Source organism: Haliotis rufescens, unplaced genomic scaffold, assembly GCF_023055435.1.
Source record: "Haliotis rufescens isolate VD_foot unplaced genomic scaffold, xgHalRufe1.0.p SCAF_98, whole genome shotgun sequence".
Taxonomy (NCBI): domain Eukaryota; kingdom Metazoa; phylum Mollusca; class Gastropoda; order Lepetellida; family Haliotidae; genus Haliotis; species Haliotis rufescens.
In genome coordinates, this window is record NW_025964392.1 from 1 (window position 1) to 27639 (window position 27639).

At 40.2% G+C, this 27639-nt stretch overlaps 1 protein-coding gene across 1 annotated transcript; it reads left to right on the top strand.

Moving 5' to 3' along the window:
* The first annotated feature begins 1429 nt into the window (after positions 1-1429).
* Positions 1430-22993, top strand: LOC125377727 (probable palmitoyltransferase AKR2). The gene is made up of 3 exons (XM_048391784.1): positions 1430-1498; positions 21344-21427; positions 22380-22993. The coding sequence occupies exons 2-3, from the start codon at positions 21385-21387 to the stop codon at positions 22976-22978; spliced, it is 642 nt and encodes a 213-aa protein (XP_048247741.1). The 5' UTR covers positions 1430-1498; positions 21344-21384; the 3' UTR covers positions 22979-22993.
* Positions 22994-27639: the final 4646 nt, after the last annotated feature.

Below are 27639 nucleotides of genomic sequence, written 5' to 3' on the forward strand. Positions count from 1 at the left end.
GACACTGGAACGTGCACTCGGGGATGTCGGCGTAGTTGGCATGGCGACCGATGTGAGAAGCTGTGTGGCCGGAACTGTATTGCGGACATCTGTCATCAAGGAAGTGGACATTGTACCCATGGCTGCAGAGGGAGATATACAGGAGAGTTCTGTGAAGCAGAAACAGGTAAATAGGTGGAACCCAATCACGGAACCATCCTGCTGAGTTACCGCAGCTTGAGCAGCGTCAAGTAGTGTTAGGCTCTCGAGGCCAGATAATGAAAAAAATAATACTTGTTCAGTTGGACAAAAAAAGATTAAAATTTGAATATATTAAAAACTGTACGTTTTAAATACATAATCTGCTCATTGTAAGCCATTGAAAGCTTTCCTTAAATACCTAATATTTATTCTACTTAATCCCATAGAGTTTTCTGTTACAGGTGAGGGGCACAAAAGACTCATTAGTCATATTGTGGTTGTTACAGGTGAGTGGCACATTAGACAGACTAATTAGTCATATTGTGTTTGTTTGTTACAGGTGAGGGTCACATTACACAGAGTATACAGTTAATGTGGATTCTACCTGTTGCTGTCTTGATCTTTTCGACAATTTGTTGCTGGAAGAGGTGAGTTTACAATGTGTGGGTCGTGTTTTAACCTCACACTACATCACCATCTAGTTTATGAACAACTCATTTTGTTCAGCATACCTTTGACATATTTTACATGGGTAAAATGTTGTACTAGAATCTACAGGGTTTCAGTTGTACGAACACACGAATGTTACTCTATATTTTCTATGATGCCATCTTTATCAGTAATGGCAATTGTATCCGGTCCTTCACTGATGACAATTATAATTCAGGACAAGACATGTTTTGTTTGGGTTTTTTTTTTTTTGTTTGGTTTTTTTTTTGGGGGGGGGGGGGGGGGAATGTGAATATGTATTTGTGTCTGGTAGCCAAAAGTGGTTAGTGTTTACGAGAAAATATCAAACAGGTGCCCTGTGTTTTATGAAGGACATATATTTGCAGTTCAGGATGTAGAAGAACGTGTCACAAAGCGGTTACGTGGCTGAAAAGAAGGTAATTCTCAAGAAGAGCTGTTCTTTAAAGCACGCGGTAGTATCTTCTCTAAATGATTGTTAGTAGTGTTGCTGAAGAGGTGGGTGAGTAAGTTTGGTTTAAAGTAGTTCAGTCATATCACGGCGTGTCAGCTTGATGTGGGAGTAAAGCCGGAAGTGATGCAGGTCACAGACGTTTACTACTTTGTGACACCCACGGACACGGTTATGGTGCTGACAAACCTAGACACATAGTCAGGGCGATATGGGTTTTTACGATCCTAGGTTTTAACCAATGCCTGAAGGAGTCTACTTAATTCAACAGAACAAATTGTAGCATCTACAACGACCTAACCGTGTCCCCTTGTTATTGATAAACACTCCATTACTTTATTTAAATATTGCAGTTTTATTCACCCCCTCTTTTATTCTTTTTCAGGAATCCCAGTGCTTGTAAGTGCTATTTTACTTTTTCATATTTTACTTAAGCATAATTTGATAATATACAAGTGTGCATCTAGGCATCTTCTAATGGAAGCAACCATTTGGTGAACTGTTTGGGATGTGAACGTTCTTTTTTCACATTTTCACGACTGCCTCTGCACTATTGCCAGAACCAGCATGTGACGGCAATGACGGGTTCCTTGTCTGGGAATTTGATATTTTCAACAATTCACACTGCTATCTCTGACTGCCACGTAATCCACCACTAAGCCATCCCCTAGAACAGTAAGGTACATTCAACACAACCAAACAAAACATGGATGGTAGTATGTCAAATTACGAGACTGCAAGACGCTGTTTCATCCTTCAGATACGAATATACAAGAACTATACACTTTTTTAAGAAACCTTCATATTCCGTCACTAATGCGTTGTCACCAATTAATCATCATGGAAACTTATTATAGGTAACCCTATATCATAATCTTTGATGTCATGCAGAAAGCGAGGTATCTTCGACATTAGACTTGTTGCTTTGAATAAAACTATATGTCATAGGTGTTGCCTCACAGCCTTCATATCCCGCACTGCAGACAAGGACATTTAAAAGCGTCATATGAATATGGTGTGAACATTCTTATCTAAATAAAGTGTCAAAGTATTTCATCGAAGATGACAGACACATATTGTATAAAAAAGATAATACAATGTGAAATATACTTAAATTGTGGGAGCATTTGTTCTCAGTTTAATCAGCAAAATCTTGTTTGTATCCCCCTTGCATGTTTCCATTTTAAATACACCATTTCAGCCTGTTGAACTAATATGTAACTCACGTACATTGTAGCCATGCTAACAGACGACGTAAAGACACTTTACCACTTTAAAAACGAAATTGCAAAAAATTGAAAACACAAGTTCAAACTAAATCGATGCAACACACATCGTCCAAACACAGCAATGCTCTATGCAGAAAGTGATACACGTCTGATTTATTTATAAAGTGCGAAAAAGTGAAACAAACGTGCCATTTAGGCAGCCAAAACAACACGTGCAGAAAGTATTTTAACTGACAGAATGTCTGACACTGATAAAAACAACACAGAAATGCCCCACCTGACACCTGAACAACGGGGCGGGCGCTGGGTACGATGCAGGGCCACCCATGTCCACATGTCCACATTGATGGAACTTTTGACAGACATCAGACAGGCCACGAACAGGTAGACCCAGGGTAATCACGCCAAATGGAGACCGGGACTTGCATGCTTTGCATCTCCCGAATCGCTTCCTGACAGAAACGTCATCAGCGACGAATGCCTTAGGGCATATGGTTAGTCGACACATACTGAGTAGTATAGGTAATAGGGGTTCTGGACCACCGCCACTGGAGCCAGATTTGTAAACCTATACCAACACTACAGGGGGGAATTTTTTATGTGTAAATGATTATGCGATTCAACGATCGTCATGAGATTAAACTAAATTCATTATTTTATATTTACTTATGTAAGCATTCTTCTAAATGTTGGTTTTGGCATGGAATAATTGTTGTCTCCCCTGTTCTATGACCTTTTTTTCCTCGTCTTCGCTACCAATACCACTGGTCTTTGATCGAATCTCCTGCTTCATTGCATTGTATTTGGTGAGTTCTGACAACACTAAATGAAACTCCTCCTCGGATATTTTACAATCAGCCATTGCTGTTGAAATATGATCCTCAATGCTGTTCAACTTTGCTTCGCCGAGTATCCGAATATGATCATGTTTTAATGCTTTCTTTTGCAACTTACGAGAAAGGAATTTTATGGCTATTCCTGCCATTCCCGAGACTCCGGCAGCTATTTGCATGCCAAGTACGATATGCGCGGCAATTTTAGTTGATAATTTACCAACACCAGCTTTACGGAGTCCCATGCTAGCCGTTACAAGCCTGGCGTCAACTCTGTCGAGAGCATTCACGGCTCTGCGATACTTTGTATACAAGCCGAGTCTCAACTCCCCCTTCTTCTCTTTTCGATGTTTTAAGTTGCTTATTGGATGTAATCGAAATCCATCAATTTCATCGAGTGCTGGATATAAATCCATATTATCATTACATCATATAATAGTCTTTAATTGGTCTTGCTTAAATGTTTTGAGAGTATACATCAACCTTATCAAATGTATATTATACGGCATGAATATCTTAGTAAGAGAAATGCTGTCACTTTTAATAATTTGGACCCCCTCAAAGGTTGCAGCGGGTGATGCTCCAATATGAATAATACTGTAACGTTGACGTTTGTGTTTCTTTAGCCATTTAATCAATAGACCTGGTTATATTTCGAAGGCATCTTCAGGTGCATCTCCGAACAAGACTTCAATAATAAGTGTAGAAAGATTAGGTATTGCACTCAAGTTCTGTTTAATATAATTGAATTCAGTAACCAAATTTAAACTTACATTTTTTAATGCCGGACAACTATAGAACATATGACCTGGGTTTTCTGGTAGGGGAGAGACTAACACTCTTTTTCGTTTTGACTTGATATACGCCCCGAGTACGACCCCACTTTTTATTATCTTAGTTAATTTTTGTGCCTTACCCGTCATCACATACGGTGGGGCAATGACGATATTCAGTAGCCACTCGATGTTTGCTTCGACCATAGTCCATTTATTATCACCGTTGCGAGTAAGATTGTACGAAGTGTTTTTATTGAGTCTACTAACGTCGACATTGCTTATATCTCCTAGATTACCTGTGAATGTAACTTCTTTCCGCTAGTATACATTATCTTGTAAGTGTAAAGCGTATAACTTACAATCGGTACCAGGTTTACCGAATCTTTCTGTGTCTCCGAGATCAGAAAGCGCAATTGTATTACATTGTCTGAGTGTTGAGACGCCTGATGAATCAACCATTATTTATAATATGGAGTGTTACACTCAAGTATCCTGTATGTACAAGTTGATGTTTTACATCTAATACAGAAATTTTGAGATCTGAAATAATACCACGCTTTAATTTTTTACATTGTAATGATAAGAAAGATTCCGTTCTACCGCTATTGTATTTTTCATCTTTGACTGGAACAGCTCTGAGTAGAGTTGAAGGACTTTCGAGTTGAATATTATCCGTCGTGCTTATTTGAACAAGATGGATGCACAACTCTTTATAGGGAACTGAATCGGGTAAGTTAACTCCCCCAAATGTTGTCTCGATTAATGTTAGCTCTCCTCTAAATCCAAGTGTAATTCCTAAGTTCATGAAAAGCTTTACACCCTTTTCTCCAGCGTTCAAAATCGGCATCCTATTCGACTCATTTTGTGTGAGACTAATTCCATTAGGCTTAAAAATTTCATCATTGAGTGAGCATAGACTGTAATACCCATCAGGTATAATACTGTATTTGTCAATAACATCGTTTTCACCTAATTATTAATCTTGCAGCATTTATATTGGTCCACCGCGGGTAATACGTTACATCGCATTGGGCGACTTCAAGTTGACCATCCGAGTTATCGATAGTATGAAGCAGTTCAATAGACTGGCGATTTGTTATTCCCGGGAGTGTGACATACATATTAAATATACAATGATACTATATCATAACTTAAATATGAAATCAACTTATATTACTAATCAGTCGATTTTAGTAAGTGCCTCTGGTGCTAATTTTGTTGTTGAGTTCACTGACATCTTTGAAAAATACAGTTTCAAGGCAATAGCGATAAAATGGTGCACGATTGGTTCCACAAGCTGATGCAATTTTGGCAGAATCAGTTATATTTTGACATATGGTGTGCAAAAACAAGATGTGGTGTATCTCTTTATGCCCCAGGATTTGAACTTAATAAGTCTGTTTTATCATTTCCCGTGTACTATCAGATTAGACGTATACTAGACGTATTAGACGAAATTAGTGCCCCATTACCGCAGGATCGAGCATGGAATGCATCAAATAATCCGTACAATAGGTTCGCGTATGAACGTATTTGTCAGGAATTTAATATTGCTACGAGTAAAGATTGTGTATTAAAGGAATTAACCATGGTCTAGGTGTTCCGTACAGCGAAAAAAAAACTGTTAAAGAAGAAAGCGATGATTTATGGACGCAAGTTAAATCCATAACGTAGACTTCGGGATCCATTAGGGGTCAAAGCAATTCGTCAGTCTGTAACTATCACTAATAACCTGAGTACCATTTATCAGAATCAAACGCTTCTGGTTCGCTTTCCTAATCTCGGCGCACACGATGTGTTAGTTCCGGGAACTGTCTGACTAGCATTTACGATTACTTTGACTTCTGCCGACGTTAACAGGGAGCCTGTTCAGAACATAGGTCATGCTATCGTTAAGAAAATCGTGATTAAAATTAGCGGTAATGAGGTTTTGAGTATCGATGATAGCGATGTATACTATTGTTACATGGATCTCTGGAGAACGGATAAAGAGCGGGAAAACTGAAAGTACCAGGGTATTTGTAATCGGAACACATTGAGACTGCGTGTGGGTGCTGGTAATGGTGATAATACTGTCGTAAAAGATCTCGTTTTGCCGGCACATTAGGTAACCGATTCTATATTCCGCTAAACTTTGAATTATTAGATTCCCACATGCCCTTCTATCAAGCATCTACTGTAGATGACGGTAGATGACTACGGTTGAGTAATCAGAGCTGCTGAAGATGCTAGCTATTCCACTGACAATATCTCACTTGGGTATGGTATGATAACAGATCCCGAATAAGCAAGACAAATTCGTAACCAGTATACCGGAAGTTTAGCCATTTTGTACGATCGCGTGCTTCGACACCAAAAGATCACAAGGAACAAAAAAGATACGACGTGGAATATCAATCTAAACGTCCCTACGAGATCGTTGAAGGGTATTTTAATGTTGTTTGAGGACCCCTCCGATGCATTCAAAATTTATACTGAGAAGTTCTACAATCCCAAGATTACAAAAGTAGAATTGACTATCGAGGGCGTGCCTAATCAATTATATAGTCAAGGAATGCTAGCGTATCAACAGTGGGATGAGATTAAAGAACTACCTTCTATAAAACGAAGCCCAGAAGTTAACGCGGTCGTGAAAGATCTGTCTCTCGGAGGTGTATCGATGGGTGAATACCCCACCACGAAGTATGCGCTATGGCTCGACATACGAACCACGGACGATGACCAACTACATGGCAGTGGGCGGAGAATGGAAAATGCTAGCGAGGGTGTCACTTTACAGATAACGAAGCTCCAGGAATCAGCTGGTAAATTAAACACATATTTGTACGTGATTAATGATGCGCAACTTAATATACAGAATGGAAGATTCGTGCAAGCAATCTATTAATAATCTTTTACCCAAAAAAACGCACTGCGCTATCATATGCGGGCAAACAAGTTGTGGAAAAACAGCTTTTATTCTAGATATTTTACAAAGTCATTATCGGGACGTTTTCGGCCATATTATTATTCTGTGCCCGACTATAACCGTTAATAAAACATACCTATCGAGATATATGGTAATGAATGACGATGGGGTACTCAAAGTTGATCCAGGTGATCGTTTACAAGACTGCTTACGAGTATGTCACGAAAAATACAAAGGAGAATCAACCCTTTTCATAACAGACGACTGCAGCGCGAGTAAAGAACCAACCAAAAAGAAAGATATGCTTTCATATTTAACATTCTCCGAATGGCATACTCAACATAGCGTTTGGGTACTTACTCAAAAAATACAACTCTGTCCTGAAAGATCTTGGAGAGCAGACCAAATGGGTTGCCTTGTTTCATGTTTCAGCGAAAATGTTAGCTTCAACGAAGCATTGTAAACTCGTATTAAAAACCGATCAACCAGCTGCTTATGCAATTGCTTAGCAAAATGTGGCAACATTATAGCAAAAATATGGCAAAATTATAGCAAATATAGCAAAAATATAGCACAAGTAAATTGAACATTAGCGGTTATTATGACATAATGTGGCTTGAAATCCTCAACAGTTTATTATTACGGGCTGTATTGGATATCACATATTTTATTATGTTAGACTTAAACATCTCCTTAGGTATTACATTATGGAATGTGACGAACTCATCAAGCAAATGCTCAAAGATGAGCCAGATCAACATGTAGATGAACACAGAGAAAGATTCGCCGCTTTGGCAGCCAGTGGAAAATGTTCCGAATATTTGGGGGAAAATTATACCATTGAAAAAATTGATAACATGAACCGATGAAGAAATTTAAAAAAACTGTATGCGCGTTTTGAGTCTAGAATGGGAGCTACCATGACTAAAACAATAGATTCGGCTATGTTACAACTATACACAGTCGAAGCTAGTACATTTTTCCCTACCCCAGCAGAACATCGACGGTATTTATGCGAATCTGTTGAGAAAGACCCATTCATTGAACACGCTATAAGCTCAGTAAGCTGTGAGTTTTATCATAGATACGGAATGTTCTTAGCTCAACTCACAACAACTTTGATAACGGCTAGGTATTCTCAATTTAAAAATTCGTGCCCACTCAATAATAATGGAGAATTAAGTGTGGATGGTAAGACTGTAGTAAGACTTACAGTATATCACTCCACACCCATAATAATTGAGGCGATTGTGTGGATGGTAAGACTGTAGTAAGACTTACAATATATCACTCCAAACCTCATTAATTATGGAGGCGGCTCAGTGGATGGTAAGACTGTACTAAGACTTAAAATATATCACTCCACACTCATTAATTATGGAGGCGATTGTGTGGTTGGTAAGACTGTGTTAAGACTTCCAGTATATCACTCCACACCCATTATGGAGGCGGCTGGCTCGATGGTAAGACTGTAGTAACATTTACAGTATATCACTTAACACCCATTAATTAAGGAGACGATTGTGTGGATGGTAAGATTGTAGTAAGACTTACAGTATATGACTCAATACCCACAATTATTGAGGCTAGGGTGTGGCTGGTAAGATTGTAGTAAGACTTACAGTATATCACTCCACACCTCTTAATTATGGAATCGGCAGGGTGAATGGTAAAAGTGTAAAAAGACTTACAGTATATGACTCCATACCCATTAATAATGGAGGCGACTGTGTGGATGTTAAGACTGAATTAAGTCTTGCAGTACATCAATCCACACTGCCGTATTTATGGAGGCGATTGTGTGGATGGTAAGACTGTAGTAAGACTTACAGTATATGACTCCATACCCATTAATTATGGAGGCGATTCTTATAATATACCCCTCCACACCTATTACTTATGGAGGCAGCTGGGTGGATTATAAGACTGTCGTTACATTTACAGTATATCACTTAACACCCATTAATTATGGAGGCGATTGTGTGGATGGTAAGATTGTAGTAGACTTACAGTATATCACTCCAAACCTATTAATTATGGAGGCGATTGTGTTGATTTTTAGACCGTAGTAAGACTTGCAGTATATCACTCAACACCTCAGAAATTATGGAGAGGACTGTGTGGATGGCAAAACTGTAGAAAGCCTTACCGTATATCACTCACACCTATTCATTGTGAAGGCGACTGTGTGGATGGTAAGACTGTAGTAAGAGTTACACTATATCACTCCACACCAATTTATTGTGGAGGCGACTGTGTCGATAGTAAGACTGTAGAAAGACTTACAGTATATCACTCACACCTAATTATTGTGAAGGCGACTGAGTGGATGGTAAGACTGTAGAAAGACTTACAGTATACAACTCCACACTGCAGTAATTATGGAGGCAATTGTGTGGATGGTTAGATTATAGTAAGACTTACAGTATATCACTCCACACTGCCGTAATTTTGGAGGCGATTGTGTGGACAGTAAGACTGTTGTAAGATTTACAGTATATCACTATACACCTATTAATCATGGCAGCGGCTAGGTGGATGGTAAGACTGTAGTAAGACTAACAATATATCACTCAACACCTATTGATTATAGACGCGATCGTGTGGATTGTAATAGTGTAGTAAGATTTACAGTATTTCACTCCACACCTCATTAATTATTGAGACGCCTGGCTGGATGGTAAAATTGTAGTAACATTTACAGTATAACACTTAACACCCATTAATTATGGAGGCGATTGCGTGGATGTTAAGACTGTAGTAAGACTTACAGTATATCACTCCACACCCATTATGGAGGCGGCTGGCTCGATGGTAAGACTGTAGTAAGACTTACAGTATATCACTCCACACCTCTTAATTATGGTATCGGCAGGGTGAATGGTAAGAGTGTAAAAAGACTTACAGTATATGACTCCATACCCATTAATTATGGAGGCGACTGTGTGGATGTTAAGACTGAATTAAGTCTTGCAGTACATCAATCCACACTGCCGTATTTATGGAGGCGATTGTGTGGATGGTAAGACTGAAGTAAGACTTACAGTATATGACTCCATACCCATTAATTATGGAGGCAATTCTTTGAACGGTAAGATTGTCGTAAGGCTTATAATATACCCCTCCACACCTATTACTTATGGAGGCAGCTGGGTGGATTATAAGACTGTCGTAACATTTACAGTATATCACTTAACACCCATTAATTATGGAGGCGATTGTGTGGATGGTAAGATTGTAGTAAGACTTACAGTATATCACTCCAAACCTTTTAATTATGGAGGCGATTGTGTTGATTTTTAGACCGTAGTAAGACTTACAGTATATCACTCACACCTAATTATTGTGAAGGCGACTGAGTGGATGGTAAGACTGTAGAAAGACTTACAGTATACAACTCCACACTGCAGTAATTATGGAGGCAATTGTGTGGATGGTTAGATTATAGTAAGACTTACAGTATATCACTCCACACTGCCGTAATTTTGGAGGCGATTGTGTGGACAGTAAGACTGTTGTAAGATTTACAGTATATCACTATACACCTATTAATCATGGCAGCGGCTAGGTGGATGGTAAGACTGTAGTAAGACTAACAATATATCACTCAACACCTATTGATTATAGACGCGATCGTGTGGATTGTAATAGTGTAGTAAGATTTACAGTATTTCACTCCACACCTCATTAATTATTGAGACGCCTGGCTGGATGGTAAAATTGTAGTAACATTTACAGTATAACACTTAACACCCATTAATTATGGAGGCGATTGCGTGGATGTTAAGACTGTAGTAAGACTTACAGTATATCACTCCACACCCATTAATTATGGTATCGGCAGGGTGAATGGTAAGAGTGTAAAAAGACTTACAGTATATGACTCCATACCCATTAATTATGGAGGCGACTGTGTGGATGTTAAGACTGAATTAAGTCTTGCAGTACATCAATCCACACTGCCGTATTTATGGAGGCGACTGTGTGGATGGTAAGACTGAAGTAAGACTTACAGTATATGACTCCATACCCATTAATTATGGAGGCGATTCTTTGAACGGTAAGATTGTCGTAAGGCTTATAATATACCCCTCCACACCTATTACTTATGGAGGCGGCTGGGTGGATTATAAGACTGTAGTAACATTTACAGTATATCACTTCACACCCATTAATTATGGAGGCGATTGTGTGGATGGTAAGATTGTAGTAAGACTTACAGTATATCACTCCAAACCTTTTAATTATGGAGGCGATTGTGTTGATTTTTAGACCGTAGTAAGACTTGCAGTATATCACTCCACACCTCAGAAATTATGGAGAGGACTGTGTGGATGGCACAACTGTAGAAAGCCTTACATTATATCACTCCACACCCATTAAATATCCAGGCGGCTGGATGGATAATAAGACTGTAGTCAGAGTTACAGTATGTCACTCACACCTAATTATTGTGAAGGCGACTGAGTGGATGGTAAGACTGTAGTAAGACTTACAGTATACAACTCCACACTGCAGTATTTATGGAGGCAATTGTGTGGATGGTTAGATTATTGTATCACTTACAGTATATCACTCCACACTGCCGTAATTTTGGAGGCGATTGTGTGGACAGTAAGACTGTTGTAAGATTTACAGTATATCACAATACACCCATTAATTATAGAGCCGATTGTGTCGATGGTAAGTTTGTACTAAGATTTAAAGTATATCCCTCCACACCTATTAATCATGGAAGCGGCTGTGTGGATGGTAAGACTATATTAGGACTTACAGAATATCACTCCACACCCATTAATTATGGAGGCGGCTGTGTGGATGGTAAAACTATATTAAGACTTACAGAATATCACTCTACACCAATTAATTATGGAGGCGACTGTGTGGATGGTAAGACTGTAGTAAGATTTACAGAATATCACTCCACACCCATTATTTATGGGGACGATTGTGTGGATGGTAAGACTGTAGTAAGATTTACAGTATATCACACCACACCTATTAATTATGGAAATGGCTGTGTGGATGGTAAGACTATATTAGGACTTACAGAATATCACTCCACACCCATTAATTATGGAGGCGGCTGTGTGGATGGTAAAACTATATTAAGACTTACAGAATATCACTCTACACCAATTAATTATGGAGGCGACTGTGTGGATGGTAAGACTGTAGTAAGATTTACAGAATATCACTCCACACCCATTATTTATGGGGACGATTGTGTGGATGGTAAGACTGTAGTAAGATTTACAGTATATCACACCACACCTATTAATTATGGAAACGGCTGTGTGGATGGTAAGACTATATTAAGACTTACAGATTATCACTCTAAACCAATTAATTATGGAGGCGTTTGTATGGATGGTAAGACTGTAGTAAGATTAACAGAATATCACTCAACAACCATTAATTATGGAGGCGATTGTGTGGATGGTAAGATTGTATTAAAATTAACAGTATATCACTCCTCACCAATTAATTATGGAGTCGGTCGATTGGATGGTAAGATTGCCGTAAGACTTACAGTATATCACTCCACACCCATCAAGTATAGAGGCGATTGTGTCGATGGTAAGAGTTTAGCAAGATTTACAGTATATCACACCACACCTATTAATTATGGAGACGGCTGTGTGGATGGTAAGACTGTAATAAGTCTTACAGTATATCATTCCAAACTACATTAATTATGGAGGCGATTGTGTGGATTGTAAGACTGAAGTAAGGCTTACAGTATATCACTCCAGACCTGTTAATTATTGAGGCGATTTGTGAATGGTAAGATTATAGTAAGACCTACAGTATATCACTCCACACTGCAGTAATTATGTAGGCGGCTGTGTGGATGGTAAGACTGTAGTAAGACCTACAGTATATCACTCCACACTGCAGTAATTATGTAGGCGGCTGTGTGGATGGTAAGACTGTAGAAAGATTTACACTACATCACTCCACACTGCAGTAATTATGAAGATGACTGGATGGATGGTAAGACTGAAGTAGGACTTACAGTATACCACTCCACACCCATCAATTGTGCAGGCGACTGTGTGGATGGTAAGACTGTGTTAAGACTTGCATTATATCGCTCCACACTGCATTCATTAAGGAGTCGACTGTATGAATGGCAAGACTGTATTAAGTCTTACAGTATGTCATTCCAAACTGCATTAATTATTGAGGCAGATGGATGGATGGTAAGACTGTAGTAAGACTTACAGTATATCACTCCACATTGCAGTAATTATAGAGGCGACTGTGTGCATGGTAAGATTGTAGTAAGAATCACAGTATTTCACTCACACCCATTAATTATGGAGGCGACTGTGTGTGTAGGTGATACTGTCTTCAATGGTTTATTTAATAACTTCAGCATAGATTGATGAATATATTTTTGATTCAGTTTTGAAACATTGACTGATATTTTTGTATTATGTCTTTCCTTCAAATTCTTTTACTGGTCCTTTAATTATAAGGCCTATTGTTGACAGGTACAAGCTATAATAAAAACAAATGTGAAATATTACAACTTGTAACTAAGGTAGTAAGTACATGTTATTGCCAACATTATTTTCCGGATTTTAAACGAAACATCTGTGATACACACTTCAACCTTTTCAACATGCAATTTACCCTTTTACACCATTTACATGTGTTATAGCATTGCTAGTTATGATTTACATGTTGTTTCTTATATATTTTGTAAATACTTACAAATTGTATGGGCCCTTTACACCCTACACAAGTTAATGTCATATTCTGCTTACATCCACGTGCTTGTCCATGCACTGACTAAAACCCGGATGATTAACCAGGACAAACCAAAGAACGCAGAGAATTAAATGAAGCTCTCATAAAAGAACTCAGTGACTTATCCTCACAATAGGTAGCCTACAGTTTGGATGGTAAGACTTAAGCAAGACAAACAGTATATCATTTTACACCCATTAATATGGAGACGGCTGTGTCGACGTTAAGACTGTAGTAAGACTAAGAGTACATCACTCCACACCTATTAATTATGGAGGTGACTGTGTGGATGGTAAGAGGGTAGTAAAACTTACAGTATATCACTCAAAACCTATTAATTATGGTGCCGATTGTGTGGATGGTAAGACTTACATTATATCACTTCACACTGCATTAATTATGGAGGCGACTGTGTGGATGTAAATAGACTATAGTGGGACTTACAGTATCTCACTCAACACTGCAGTAATTATGGAGGCGGATAGATGGATGGTAAGACTGTATTTAGACTTTATGCATTATGGAGGCCGCTGGATGCACGGTAAGACTGTCGTAAGACTTACAGTATATCGCTCCACACTGCAGTAATTAAAGAGGCGATTGTGTGGATGGCAAGAGTGTAGAAAGACTTGCAGTATATTATTCCACGCTGAATTATTATGGAGGCGGATGGATGGATCGTAGCAGGGTAGTAAGACTTACAGTATATCACTCCACACTGCATTGTTTATGGGGGCGACTGTGTGGGTGGTAAGATTTTAGTAAGATTTACAGTAGATCACTCCACACCCATTAATTATGGAGGCGATTTTGTGGACGGTAAGACTGTAGTAAGTCTACGTATATCACTAAACACCCATCAATTGTGGAGGCGACTGTGTGGACGGTAAGACCCTATTAAAACTTGCAGTATTTCATTCCACACTGCATTATATATGAAGGCCTCTGGATGCATGGTAAGTCTGTTGTAGGACTTACAGTATATCATTCCACACTGCAGTAATTATGGAGGCGACTGTCTGGATGGTAGGATTGTAGTAAGACTTACAGTATTTCACTCCACATTGCAGTAATTATGGAGGCGACTGTCTGGATGGTAAGACTGTAGTAAGACTTACAGTATTTCACTCCACACTGCAGATATTATGGAGGCGACTGTCTGGATGGTAGGACTGTAGTAAGACTTACAGTATTTAGTCCCCACTGCAGTAATTTTGGAGGCGAATGTCTGGATGGTAAAACTGTAGTAACACTTACAGTATTTCACTCCACACTGCATTAATTATGGAGGCGACTGTGTGGATGGTAAGACTGTATTGGGACTTACCATGTCTCATTCCACACTGCAGTAATTACGGAGGTAACTTTGTGGATGGTAAGAGTGTAGATAGACTAACAGTATCTCACTCCACACCCATTGATTATGGAGGCGGCTGGATGGATGGTAAGACTGTAGTAAGACTAACAGTAAATCATTCCACACTGCATTAATTATAGAGACGACTTTGTGGATGGTAAGAGTGTAGATAGACTTACAGTATCTCACTCCACACCCATTGATTTTGGAGGCGATTGTGTGGATAGTTAGACTGTAGTTAGACTTACAGTATCTCACTCCACACTGCATTAATAATGGAGGCGGCTGTGTTGATGGTAAGACTGTAGTTAGACTTATAGTATATCATTTCAAACCTATTAATTATGGAGGCGATTGTGTGAATGGAAAGAGGGTAGTAAGGCTTACAGTATCTCACTCCACACTGCAGTAATTATTGAGGCGGTTGGATGGATTGTAAGACTGTAGTAAGACTTACAGTATCTCACTCCACACTGCAGTATTTATGGAGGCGACTCTCTGGATGGTAAGACTATAGTAAGACTTACAGTATATCACTCCACACTGCAGTATTTATGGAGGCGTCTGTCTCGATGGCAAGACTGTAGTAACACTTACAGTATCTTACTCCACACTGCATTAATTATGTAGGCGACTTTGTTGATGGTAAGACTGTAGTAAGACTTACAGTACATCACTCCACACTGCAGTAATTATGGAGGCGACTGTGTGGATGGTGGGATTGTAGTGGGACTTACAATGTCTTATTCCACACTGCAGTAATTACGGAGGTTACTTTGTGGATGGTAAGGGTGTAGATATACTTTCAGTATCTCACTCCACACCCATTGATTCTGGAGGCGATTCTGTGGATAGTAAGACTGAAGTTAGACTTACAGTATCTCACTCCACACTGCATTAATAATGGAGGCCGCTGGATACATGGTAAGTCTGTTGTAGGACTTACAGTATATCATTCCACACTGCAGTACTTATGGAGGCGACTGTCTGGATGTTAAGACTGTAGTAAGACTTACAGTATCTTACTCCACACTGCAGTAATTATGGAGGCGACTGTCTGGATGGTAGGACTGTAGTAAGACTTACAGTATTTCACTCCACACTGCAATTATTATGGAGGCGACTGTCTGGATGGTAAGACTGTAGTAAGACTTACAGTTTATCACTCCACACTGCAGTATTTATGGAGGCGACTGTGTGGATGGTAAGACTGTAGTAAGACTTACAGTATCTCACTCCACACTGCAGTAATTATGGAGGCGACTGTCTGGATGGTAAGACTGTAGTAAGACTTACAGTATCTCACTCCACACTGCATTAATTATGGAGGCGACTGTGTGGATGGTAAGACTGTAGTCGGACATATCATGTCTCATTCCACACTTCATTAATTACGGAGGTAACTTTGTGGACGGTAAGAGTGTAGATAGACTTAGAGTAACTCACTCCACACCCATTGATTATGGAGGCGGCTGGATGGATGGTAAGACTGTAGTAAGACTAACGGTATCTCACTCCACATTGCATTAATTATAGAGGCGACTTTGTGGATGGTAAGACTGTAGTAAGACTTACAGTACATCATTCCACACTCATTGATTTTGGAGGCGATTGTTGGATAGTTAGACTGTAGTTAGACTTACCATGTCTCACTCCACACTGCATTAATAATGGAGGCGGCTGTGTTGATGGTAAGACTGTAGTTAGACTTACAGTATATCATTCCAAACCTATAAATTATGGAGACGATTGTGTGGATGGAAAGAGTGTAGTAAGGCTTACACTATCTCACTCCACACTGCAGTAATTATGGAGGCGGCTGGATGGATTGTTTGACTGTAGTGGGACTTACAAAGTCTCATTCCACACTGCAGTAATTACGGAGGATACCTTTGTGGATGGTTAGGATGTAGATATACTTACAGTATCTCACTCCACACCCATTATGGAGGCGATTCTGTGGATAGTAAGACTGTAGTTAGACTTACAGTATCTCACTCCACACTGCAGTATTTATGGAGGCGACTGTCTGGATGGAAAGACTTTAGTACAACGTACAGTATATCACTCAACACTGCAGTAATTATGGAGGCGACTGTCTGGATGGAAAGACTGTAGTACCACTTACAGTATATCACTCCACACTAAAGTAATTATGAAGGCGGCTGTGTGGATGGTCAGACTGTAGTAAGACTTACAGTATCTCACTCTACACTGCAGTAATTATGGAGGCGACTGTCTGGATGGTAAGACTATAGTTAGACTAACAGTATATCGCTCCACACTCATTAAATAAGGAGGCGATTGTGCGGATAGTAAGACTGTAGAAAGGCTTACAGTATATCCCTTAAAACCAATTAATTATGGAGGCGGCTGGATGAATGGTAAGACTGTAGTAAGACTTACAGTATAACACTCCACTCTGCATTAATTATAGAGACGCTGGGTGGATGTTAAGACTGTAGTAAGACTAGGAGTGTATCACTCCACACTGCATTAATTATCGAGACTGCTTGGTGGATGGTAAGACTGTAGTAAGAATTCCAGTATATCACTCCACACCCATTAGGTATGGAGGCTATTGTGTGGATGGTAACACTGTAGTAAGACTTACAGGATAACAGTCCACACCCATTAATTAGGGAGGCGACTGTGTGGATAGTAAGACCGTAGTAAGATTTACAGTATATCACTCTACAACCATTAATATGGAGGTGACTGTTTGGATAGTAAGAGTGTAGTAAGACTTACGGCGCATCCCTCCACACCCACTGATTATGGAGGCGATTGTGTTGATAGTAAGACTGTAGTAAGACTTACTGTATATCACTCCAAAACTATAAATTATGGAGCCGACAGGATGGATAGTAAGACTGTAGTTAGACTTACATTATATCACTCAACACCAATTAATTATGGAGGCGACTGGATGGATGGTAAGACTGTTGTAAGACTTACAGTATATCACTGCACACTGCATTAATTATGGAGACGGCTGGGTGGGTGGTAAGACTGTAGTAAGACTAGTAGTGTATCATTTCACACTGCATTGATTATCGAGACGGCTGGGTGGATGGTAAGACTGTAGTAAGAACTACAGTACATAAATCCACACCCATTAATTATGGAGGCGATTGTGTCGATGATAAGACTGTAGTAAGACTTACAGTATCTCACTCCACAATGCATTAATTATGTAGGCGACTGTGGATGGTAAGACAGTATTAAGACTTGCAATATATCACTCCACACTGCATTAATTATGGAGACGGCTTTGTGTATGGCAAGACTGTAGTAAGACTTACAGTATATCACTCCACACCCACGAATTATGGAGGCGACTGTCTGGATGGTCAGACTGCAGTGGGACATACAGTATCTCACTCCACACTGCATTAATTATGGAGGCGGCTAGATGGATGTTAAGACTATAGTAAGGCTTACAGTATATCACTCCACACTGCATTTATAATGAAGGCGACTGTCTGGATGACAAGACTGTAGTAAGACTTACAGTATATCATTCCAGAGTGCAGTAATTATGGAGGCGGCTGTGTGGATGGTAAGACTGTAGTAAGACTTACAGTATATCACTCCACACCGATTAAAAAAATATTAACAAGGCGATTGTGTGGATGGAAAGAGGGTAGTAAGACTTACAGTAGATAACTGAACACCCACTAATTATGGAGGCGACTGTGTGGATGGTCAGACTGCAGCGGGACATACAGTATATCACTCCACACTGCATTAATTATGGAGGCTGCTAGATGGATGTTCAGACTGTACTTAGACTTACAGTATCTCACTCCACACTGCATTAATAATGGAGGCGGTTGTGTGGATGGTAAGACTGTAGTTAGATTTACAGTTTCTCACTCCACACTGCAGTATTTATGGAGGCGACTGTCTGGATGGTAAGACTATAGTAAGACTTACAGTATTTCACTCCACACTGCAATTATTATGGAGGCGACTGTCTGGATGGTAAGACTGTAGTAAGACTTACAGTTTATCACTCCACACTGCAGTATTTATGGAGGCGACTGTGTGGATGGTAAGACTGTAGTAAGACTTACAGTATCTTACTCCACACTGCATTAATAATGGAGGCGGCTGGATGGATGGTAAGACTGTAGTAAGACTTACAGTATATCACTCCACACTGCAGTAATTATGAAGGTGACTGTGTGGATGGTGAGACTGTAGTGGGACTTACAATGTCTCATTCCACACTGCAGTAATTACGGAGGTAACTTTGTGGATGGTAAGGGTGTAGATATAGTTACAGTATCTCACTCCACACCCATTGATTATGGAGGCGATTCTGTGGATAGTAAGACTGTAGTAACACTTACAGTATATCATTCCACACTGCAGTTATTATGGAGGCGACTGTGTGGATGGTGAGACTGCAGTAAGACTTGCAGTATATCACTCCACACTGCATTAATTATGGAGGCGGCTGGGTGGATGGTGTGACTGTAGTAAGACTAACAGTATATCAGTCCACACCTATTAATTATGGAGGCGATTGTGTGGATCATAAGATTATAGTAAGAATTACAGTATATCACACCACACGCATAAATTACCGAGGCGATCGTGTGGATGGTAAGACTGAAGTAAGACTTGGAGTGTGTCACTCCAAACTGCATTAATTATGGAGGTGGCTGTGTGGATGGTAAGACTGTAGTAAGATTTACAGTGTATTACTCAACACTGCATTAAGTTTTGAAGCGACTGTGTAGATGGTAAGACTGTAGTAAGACTTACAGTATATGACTCAACGCCCATTAATTATGGAGACAACTGTGTGGATGGTAAGACTGTAGTCTCTAAACTGCATTAATAATGAAGGATTACTGTGTATTGTAACTAAGGCATTTTTCTCACAGACATATCGTCACAAAGCAGAAACTTCAAGACGAGAATAGTTGGAATTTTTTTTACAAATTAAGAGCTAGTTTCAGTTTGTGTGTGTGGTGGGTTGGGGGTTGGGGGGGTTCGGGGGGGGGGGGGGGGGGGGGGGGGCAGTGTGTTCCATGTAGGTTTGTCTATTTGCTAAAGACCCTCACATGTATTTGCTTCAGACTCACTTATGCAGACATTATGCTCCAACGAAAAAACGCATCAACTTGAGGACATGTTCCTCGCGTCTATCCTTGATGTTTTAGTGTTTACAGTATTTATGTATTCCCTTAAAATCAGCGAATTGTGCTAGTCATTATGATACCTTAACTACTGGGCAGTTGGGCAAGGCCTACAAGACTAGTGCCGATTTCCAGCGCTGAATAAAGAAACCACCTAGACAGTTGTCAATTTGTGTACAATGTCATTTGACGTGTGATTAATACAGATGTTGAATGAACTGAATATGTGTTTGGTACAACACTGGTAGGGCCTGCCACACTGGGTGCCATATCCTTCTGGTAATGGAAAATAACGGTGTGCATTGATTCTCACAGACAACAAGTACATGATTAGATCTATTATTTAAATACACAGACGCGGTAATGAAAATAACAAACAAATATGTAGCAAATTAATTCACCTGTATTTATGAACGTTTACTTTTCATATATTACTCATATGCAGACATTATGAGATTTTGCTTTCAGTGTAGTAAAGATAATGTTCATGTATGTTCTGTGTTAAGGTTCCAAAATGACAAATATCTATTTACTGTAATATTTTTATCAAAGAGAGGCATTGTATCTCAGAAAGTTCGCATACAGACAGTGTACAGTAAAACACTTAGATTCCAACATAAGAAATAGGATTCAAGAATTGTTTCATGTTATGATGTATAAAGACACATGGGGTAGATGAGCAACTATCTAGGTGTGTGTTGTACGGGGGATTTTTCCAGGATTGTAAACTAGGACTGATTTTGGAACAAATCGTTATTTGGTTAAAAATTGGGATACTTTTAAGTTCTTAGTTTCTTCAAGAGTTTTGTAGCATCAGTGTAATAATATAAAACTAAGCATTCAAACTCTTCCTATTTATTGGTCATGTTATCAGTGAAATACAGGTTACCACTATAAAGCCATACAATTAGTTAGATTTACATGAGTTGGGAAAGTTTTTATTCCGATTTGGGAATGTTTACTGACATTTGCTGCCGAATATCAGCTTCAGAGCAGATCCATACTTATAAATCTCCGTGTTACAGTGTATTATGTCATTTATAGCGATTTACCAATCACTGAGCTACCTGATATGTATGCCTCTTCTACAACGTGTTTGAAGCATATTCATGAGTGAACATTGTGATAGGCAAAAAAATTGTTGAATGACAATAAATTATCTGAGGCCACGTGTTTTAATGTTTATCATATGCTATATATAGTTTTCTGACCACTATATTCTGTTTCAGCCTCAAGTGATCCGAGTCAGGATCTGCGATGGGGAGAGAGAATGCCACTGGTCCAAGTGACGACACAAGAGTCTCATCTACACGGTAGGTGGGGCAACCAAGCATGTGGTAGACAGTGTCATTGTCCAACTTTGTAGGATATTTGGTCAGATCATGATATCAGCTAGATAGCTTAGACTCTGTTCCGCAAATGTCCTATAAACAGTCTCTAAAGGTTGATGCATGCATTCTCTTATTATACTATTAATTTCAAACATGTCAACTTCCATCATAAATCTCAATCCAACAAGCAGGTGTATAGACACACGGGTTAGGTGAACAACAATCTATACTTGTGTTGTATTTTTATGAGAGTCATTTAATTTATTTGACAATCACAAAACTACTATACTTTCCCTTCTGCTTTTACAAACGTATTTTAAATCTAGTTCTGTAGTAAACGTTTCACAAGCCATCAAACTGGTCGAATATGAATAAATTGTCCGTGACCAATATAAAAAATACTTACGTGCTATATATAGTTTTCTAAACAACATATTCTGTGTTTCAGCCTCCAGTGAACCGAGCCGGCGCAGGAAGTATCCACGGCTCTCCACTGCTTCAGGCGGTAGGTGGGAGAACCCAGCAGGCAAAAAGCTAACTCCTAACCTTCATACATACAATGTATTCAATGAACAAGCTGATATAAAGCAATGTCATAATAGATATCATATTATCTGAATAATTTCAAACAGCAATTGCACTGACCGTGTCTGACTATCATCTTATAAAGCTCAGTACAACACCCCAGCCGTACACAGAATAATGTTACAACTACTGGATGTGGAAGAAAGCACTTGAACAAATGTCACGTGAATAGATTGTTTTTAGTTCTTTACATAAACCACTCCCCTCATCGTAATATTGTTGTCATCCACACAGGAAGTGGTTCATCATGTATCGACGGTCCTGTCACGCATCAACACTTCGAGGTGTGAACACAGTAGATGTATGACAAAGATGTCTGGATGTGTACAGAGTTTACTTTGTGTTACAGCGACTCCATCACAAGCAGACTACGACCTCTTCTACGCCAGCAGGGACGGGGACCTGGAGGAGGTGAAGTGGCTCCTGACAACAACGGGAGTCAACGTCAACTGTAGAGAGGGATTCAGGAGCCTGTCACCGGTGATGGCGGCAGCAGACAGGGGACACAGAGACGTGGTGAAGCTCCTGGTGAAGGAAGGAGCTGATGTGTCACTGGTGGACGAGGACGGTTACAACATCCTTCACTTCGCCTGTATTGGAGGAGACGTGGAGACGGTGAAGTTTGTGCTGTCTCTGAACGTGGTGGACATCAACAGTAGAGGAGGGGGGAGCAGGACACCGGTGATGAGGGCAGCATGGAGTGGACGCAGAGACGTGGTGGAGCTCCTGGTGAAGGCAGGGGCTGATGTGTCACTGGTGGACGTGCTCGGTTACAACACCCTTCACTGGGCCTGTCTGGGAGGAAATGTGGAGACAGTGGAGTTTGTGCTGTCACTGAACGTGGTGGACATCGACGCCAGGACCAACTCGGCGGACACAGCGGCCGTCATGGCGAGAGGCTGGGGACATCAGCGAGTGGTGCAACTGCTAAGTACTGAAAGTACATAGGCCGTGGGCTAGGTATGACCCACGAGCACCCCCTACACATCCAAACCCCACTTAATTTTTTTAAAGCCCATAAACATACGAAACATGATTTTGAATGTTAACAAGAAAAAAGGTTGGGACGAACTTGTTGTTACAGCCTTTCAAAGTATGGTACCCTATATCGCGTTTTCGCCCGGTTTTGCCGTATATCACTTGGGGGTATGATTACGTTTTGGGTTGTCATCTCACTAGTGATCCACTGATCTTCAAGTGTGATATACCACTGGAATCCATATATAAATACCTCTCCAATGAGGTATCAATAATTGGTATTGAGTGAATATGGACCAACCCATGGCAAATCGAACGTCATACATCCCGACGAAACTAAATTCTTCTCGCAGAAACCTTTAACCCGGTATATGTTCTAGGTACGTGTGCCTGAATCCACTATAATCTTCTAACACATGTTCCAGTACATCTCTTAAAGTACTTACTTAACATGGCAGTTCGGATACATTGCGGGTGAATTATTTCCACTTACCTTACATACTACAAAGTCATAAAACTTCTAAAGAGCAGCAAACTGAGGAAAGTGATGTTGCTCATGATTACCTAAGTTTATTGTTTTGCCCCTCAGACAACGGACATTATCTCTAGTCCAGATTTACACCGCCACATCAGGCTTTTCTCCACCATCCACCTGACACGCCGTGATAAAACTGGAATACTGTTCACAGCAGCCTTAAACCCAACTCACTCACTCATTCAATCAATCACTCAATCAATCACTCTATCACTCAGACATATTCTAATCTTCTATCCCAAACTATAGCCTAGTCTTATTGTTAAGAGATACGAGGTCGTCTCGTGGGGTTCGGCTCAAACTGATATCACACCAAGGTATTTTTGTGACCAGAAACTCTATGATCTTTTTTGCTGATATACTTGCAGATGGCAAGTACATGTCATAATTATGATGAAACAAGAGTATTTGCTTCTACCACACAGATCTACACCTGAGGTGACTCCACTCAGACTTGTGTCGCAACCTTCCCCGCTCACATCAGCCCCTTAGTTTTTATAAAATGACACACCGCCGTCACAGGTGCCACGCTTGTAAACAAACTACCAAACTGCACCTACAGTGTTTGCCAACCTACAGTGAGTGAGTGAGTGAGTAGGGTTTAACGCCGCTTTTAACAGTATTCCAGTTATATCATGGCATGTCAACTTAATGTGGGAGGAAAGCCCGAAGTGATGCAGGTCTCAGACCTTTACCACTTTGATGAAACCCACGAGCACGGGTATGGTGCTGACAAACCTAGAAACATAATCGGGGCGAACCGGGATTCGAACCCACAATCATATAGGATTCTGGCGTGCCCAAGGGACGCAACTCTGCACAGCGAATCGCGGTGCCTTAGACGACTGGGCCACCCGTGCCCCCGGCCAACCTAAAGCATCTCTGTAAAGATGATATATAACAGATGACTTCACAAAAGCATTTTGTTTGACACAACTGAACCCACATTAAGTAAGTAAGTGAATATAATTTCAGGGAGTTGGGGAATATAGTTTCAGTGAGTGAGTGAATATAGTTTGAGTAAGTGAGTGAATATAGTCTCAGTGAGTTAGATGAGTTATGGAATATAGTTGTGGACGACTCAAGTATTTTTAAATATGTACATAACTTATAATTAAGATTTGTCAGTATGTTAGTAATAAGGAGTAAGGTGGTATGACCCTGTTGTCATTTACTTAATTAGATAAGTACCCTTTAATATTTACATTTAACAAGGAATACAGTATCAGTTTGAATAATTATGTTTTATACGTCAGCATTTTATATGTTAAGCATCCATTCCATAGTGCTGAAATATTATTAAGCTTTCTCTCAGTTTAACCAATTGGAACACTGTATGCTATTGACTCTATGATCAAGTGCGTCCTGGCCCAGTCTATTGATTGGTCAAGCTGGACGACTTCATTGTTTAGATTTTATACTTTAGAAATGAGGTCCTACTTCGCGTCTCAAGGAAGGACATATCTTTCAGTATATTTACAACGGCTGACGTAGTACCTGCCTTTGTACTGTACAAGTTTATGCCATCGCGGGCGTGGTGTTACCTGTCGACTAAAACATTGAAACAATATGTTAACCGAGAAGTTTGTTTTTAAAAGAATATAGTGTGAAACTAATAAACAACCAACAAATGGTATGAAAAACTAGTAAACAAATGTATTACAAACTTCACAAGATCTTTAAATCAATACAAATTACAGTACAGCAATTATAATGGCAGTACAAAACAGAGGGATAATACAATATTCAATGACAGTATATAGAGTCTTAAATGAACTCCTTACATCAGCAGACAGGGGTAATGTAGGCTTGCTTGTTCTACTGGATCTATCCGCAGCATTTGATACCATAGACCCCATCAAACTTTAGGATTGCTTACACTATCAGATACGACCAGAAGGAAATGCTCTCAAATGTTTTATATGGCTGATTTCTAGTTTTGGTGAAGCTGGTGGAGTAGTGCTTTTCTGATTTGAGTGATTAGAAACATAATGTATTGTGTATACATTTATAGGTATAGATGAAGTCGCAGTAAATATATCATGTTATAACCTATCTGTAAAGTAGATGTGAATGTATATCGGTATGTTGATTGATGTATCTGAGTAAGTGCTGGTGTATGAGCGTTGTGTGTTTGATATGAGTTGGTGTGTGAGTGAAGAGAGTTGAAGGAGTAAGTGAATATAGTTTTGATAAACGAGTGAATATAGTTGAGTGAGTGAGTGAGTGAGCGAAAAAAGTTTGAATGAATGAGTGATTATAGTTGAGTGAGTGAAAATAGTTTGAGTGAGTGAGTAAATATAGTTGAGTGAGTGAAAATAGTTTGAATAAGTGAGTGAATATAGTTGAGTGAGTGAGTGAATATAGATGGATGAGTGAGTGAATATAGTTTGGTTGAGCGAGTGAGTATAGTTGAGTGAGTGAGTGACTATAGTTTGAAGGAGTGAGTGAATATAGTTTGATGAGTGAGTGAATATGGTTTAGATGAGTGAGTGAATATGGTTTAGATGAGTGAGTGAATATAACTGAGCGAGTAAGTGAATATAGTTTGAATGAGAGTGAATATGGTTTGGATGAGTGAGTGAAAATAGTTTTAGTGACAGTGAATATAGTTTTGGTGAGTTGGTTTAGGTGATTGAGGAAGTGTGTGAATGAGTGTTTCAGAATGTCAGTACATTATTGCAGAACAGTATTTCGGTCATATCACAGCAAAGCGATTTGACTTAGGATGAATCCACTGGTTGCTGTAAAGGGTCGAAAAAGTACACAGCACATTCGACAAGTGGGCCATACATCATGAGGTGTTTTGCCATCTACTGGCTAGAACATTTGTCAGTGTACAGATAGGGGGACTTTTATCAGTGCATATTGCTAGGTTACCTAAGTCTTACGTCAGTGTTATCTGCTGGGTCGAAGTGTGCATTGCTACAGTGTAGTGCGCAGAACGTCGGAGGGTGGACAGGTTACACTGACCTTGTTATCTACTGAGTGGAGCAGGTGTGTCGTGCCACAGTGTAGTGTGCAGAACGTTGTAGGGGTGGACAGGTTACACTGACCTTGTTATCTACTGAGTGGAGCAGGTGTGTCGTGCCACAGTGTAGTGCGCAGAACGTCGGAGGGTGGACAGGTTACACTGACCTTGTTATCTACTGAGTGGAGCAGGTGTGTCGTGCCACAGTGTAGTGTGCAGAACGTTGTAGGGGTGGACAGGTTACACTGACCTTGTTATCTACTGAGTGGAGCAGGTGTGTCGTGCCACAGTGTAGTGTGCAGAACGTTGTAGGGGTGGACAGGTTACACTGACCTTGTTATCTACTGAGTGGAGCAGGTGTGTCGTGCCACAGTGTAGTGTGCAGAACGTCGGAGGGTGGACAGGTTACACTGACCTTGTTATATTCTGAGTGGAGCAGGTGTGTCGTGCCACAGTGTAGTGTGCAGAACGTTGTAGGGGTGGACAGGTTACACTGACCTTGTTATCTACTGAGTGGAGCAGGTGTGTCGTGCCACAGTGTAGTGCGCAGTACGTTGTAGGGGTGGACAGGTTACACTGACCTTGTTATCTACTGAGTGGAGCAGGTGTGTCGTGCCACAGTGCAGTGCGCAGTACGTTGGTGGGGTGGACAGGCTACACGGACCTTGTTATCTACTGAGTGGAGCAGGTGTGTCGTGCCACAGTGCAGTGCGCAGTACGTTGGTGGGGTGGACAGGCTACACTGACCTTGTCATCTACTGAGTGGAGCAGGTGTGTCGTGCCACAGTGTAGTGTGCAGAACGTCGGAGGGTGGACAGGTTACACTGACCTTGTTATCTACTGAGTGGAGTTGGTGTGTCGTGCAACAGGGTAGTGTGCAGAACGTCGGAGGGTGGACAGATTACACTGACCTTGTTATCTACTCAGTGGAGCAGGTGTGTCGTGCCACAGTGTAGTGTGCAGAACGTTGGTGGGGTGGACAGGTTACACGGACCTTGTTATCTACTGAGTGGAGCAGGTGTGTCGTGCCACAGTGTAGTGTGCAGAACGTTGTAGGGGTGGACAGGTTACACTGACCTTGTTATCTACTGAGTGGAGCAGGTGTGTCGTGCCACAGTGCAGTGT

Coding starts and splice junctions, on each gene's coding strand:
- LOC125377727 (XM_048391784.1), top strand. CDS start 21,385: ATGCCACTGGTCCAAGTGACGACACAAGAGTCTCATCTACACG. Junction 21,428..22,379: donor ACAAGAGTCTCATCTACACG/GTAGGTGGGGCA, acceptor TTTGTGTTACAG/CGACTCCATCACAAGCAGAC.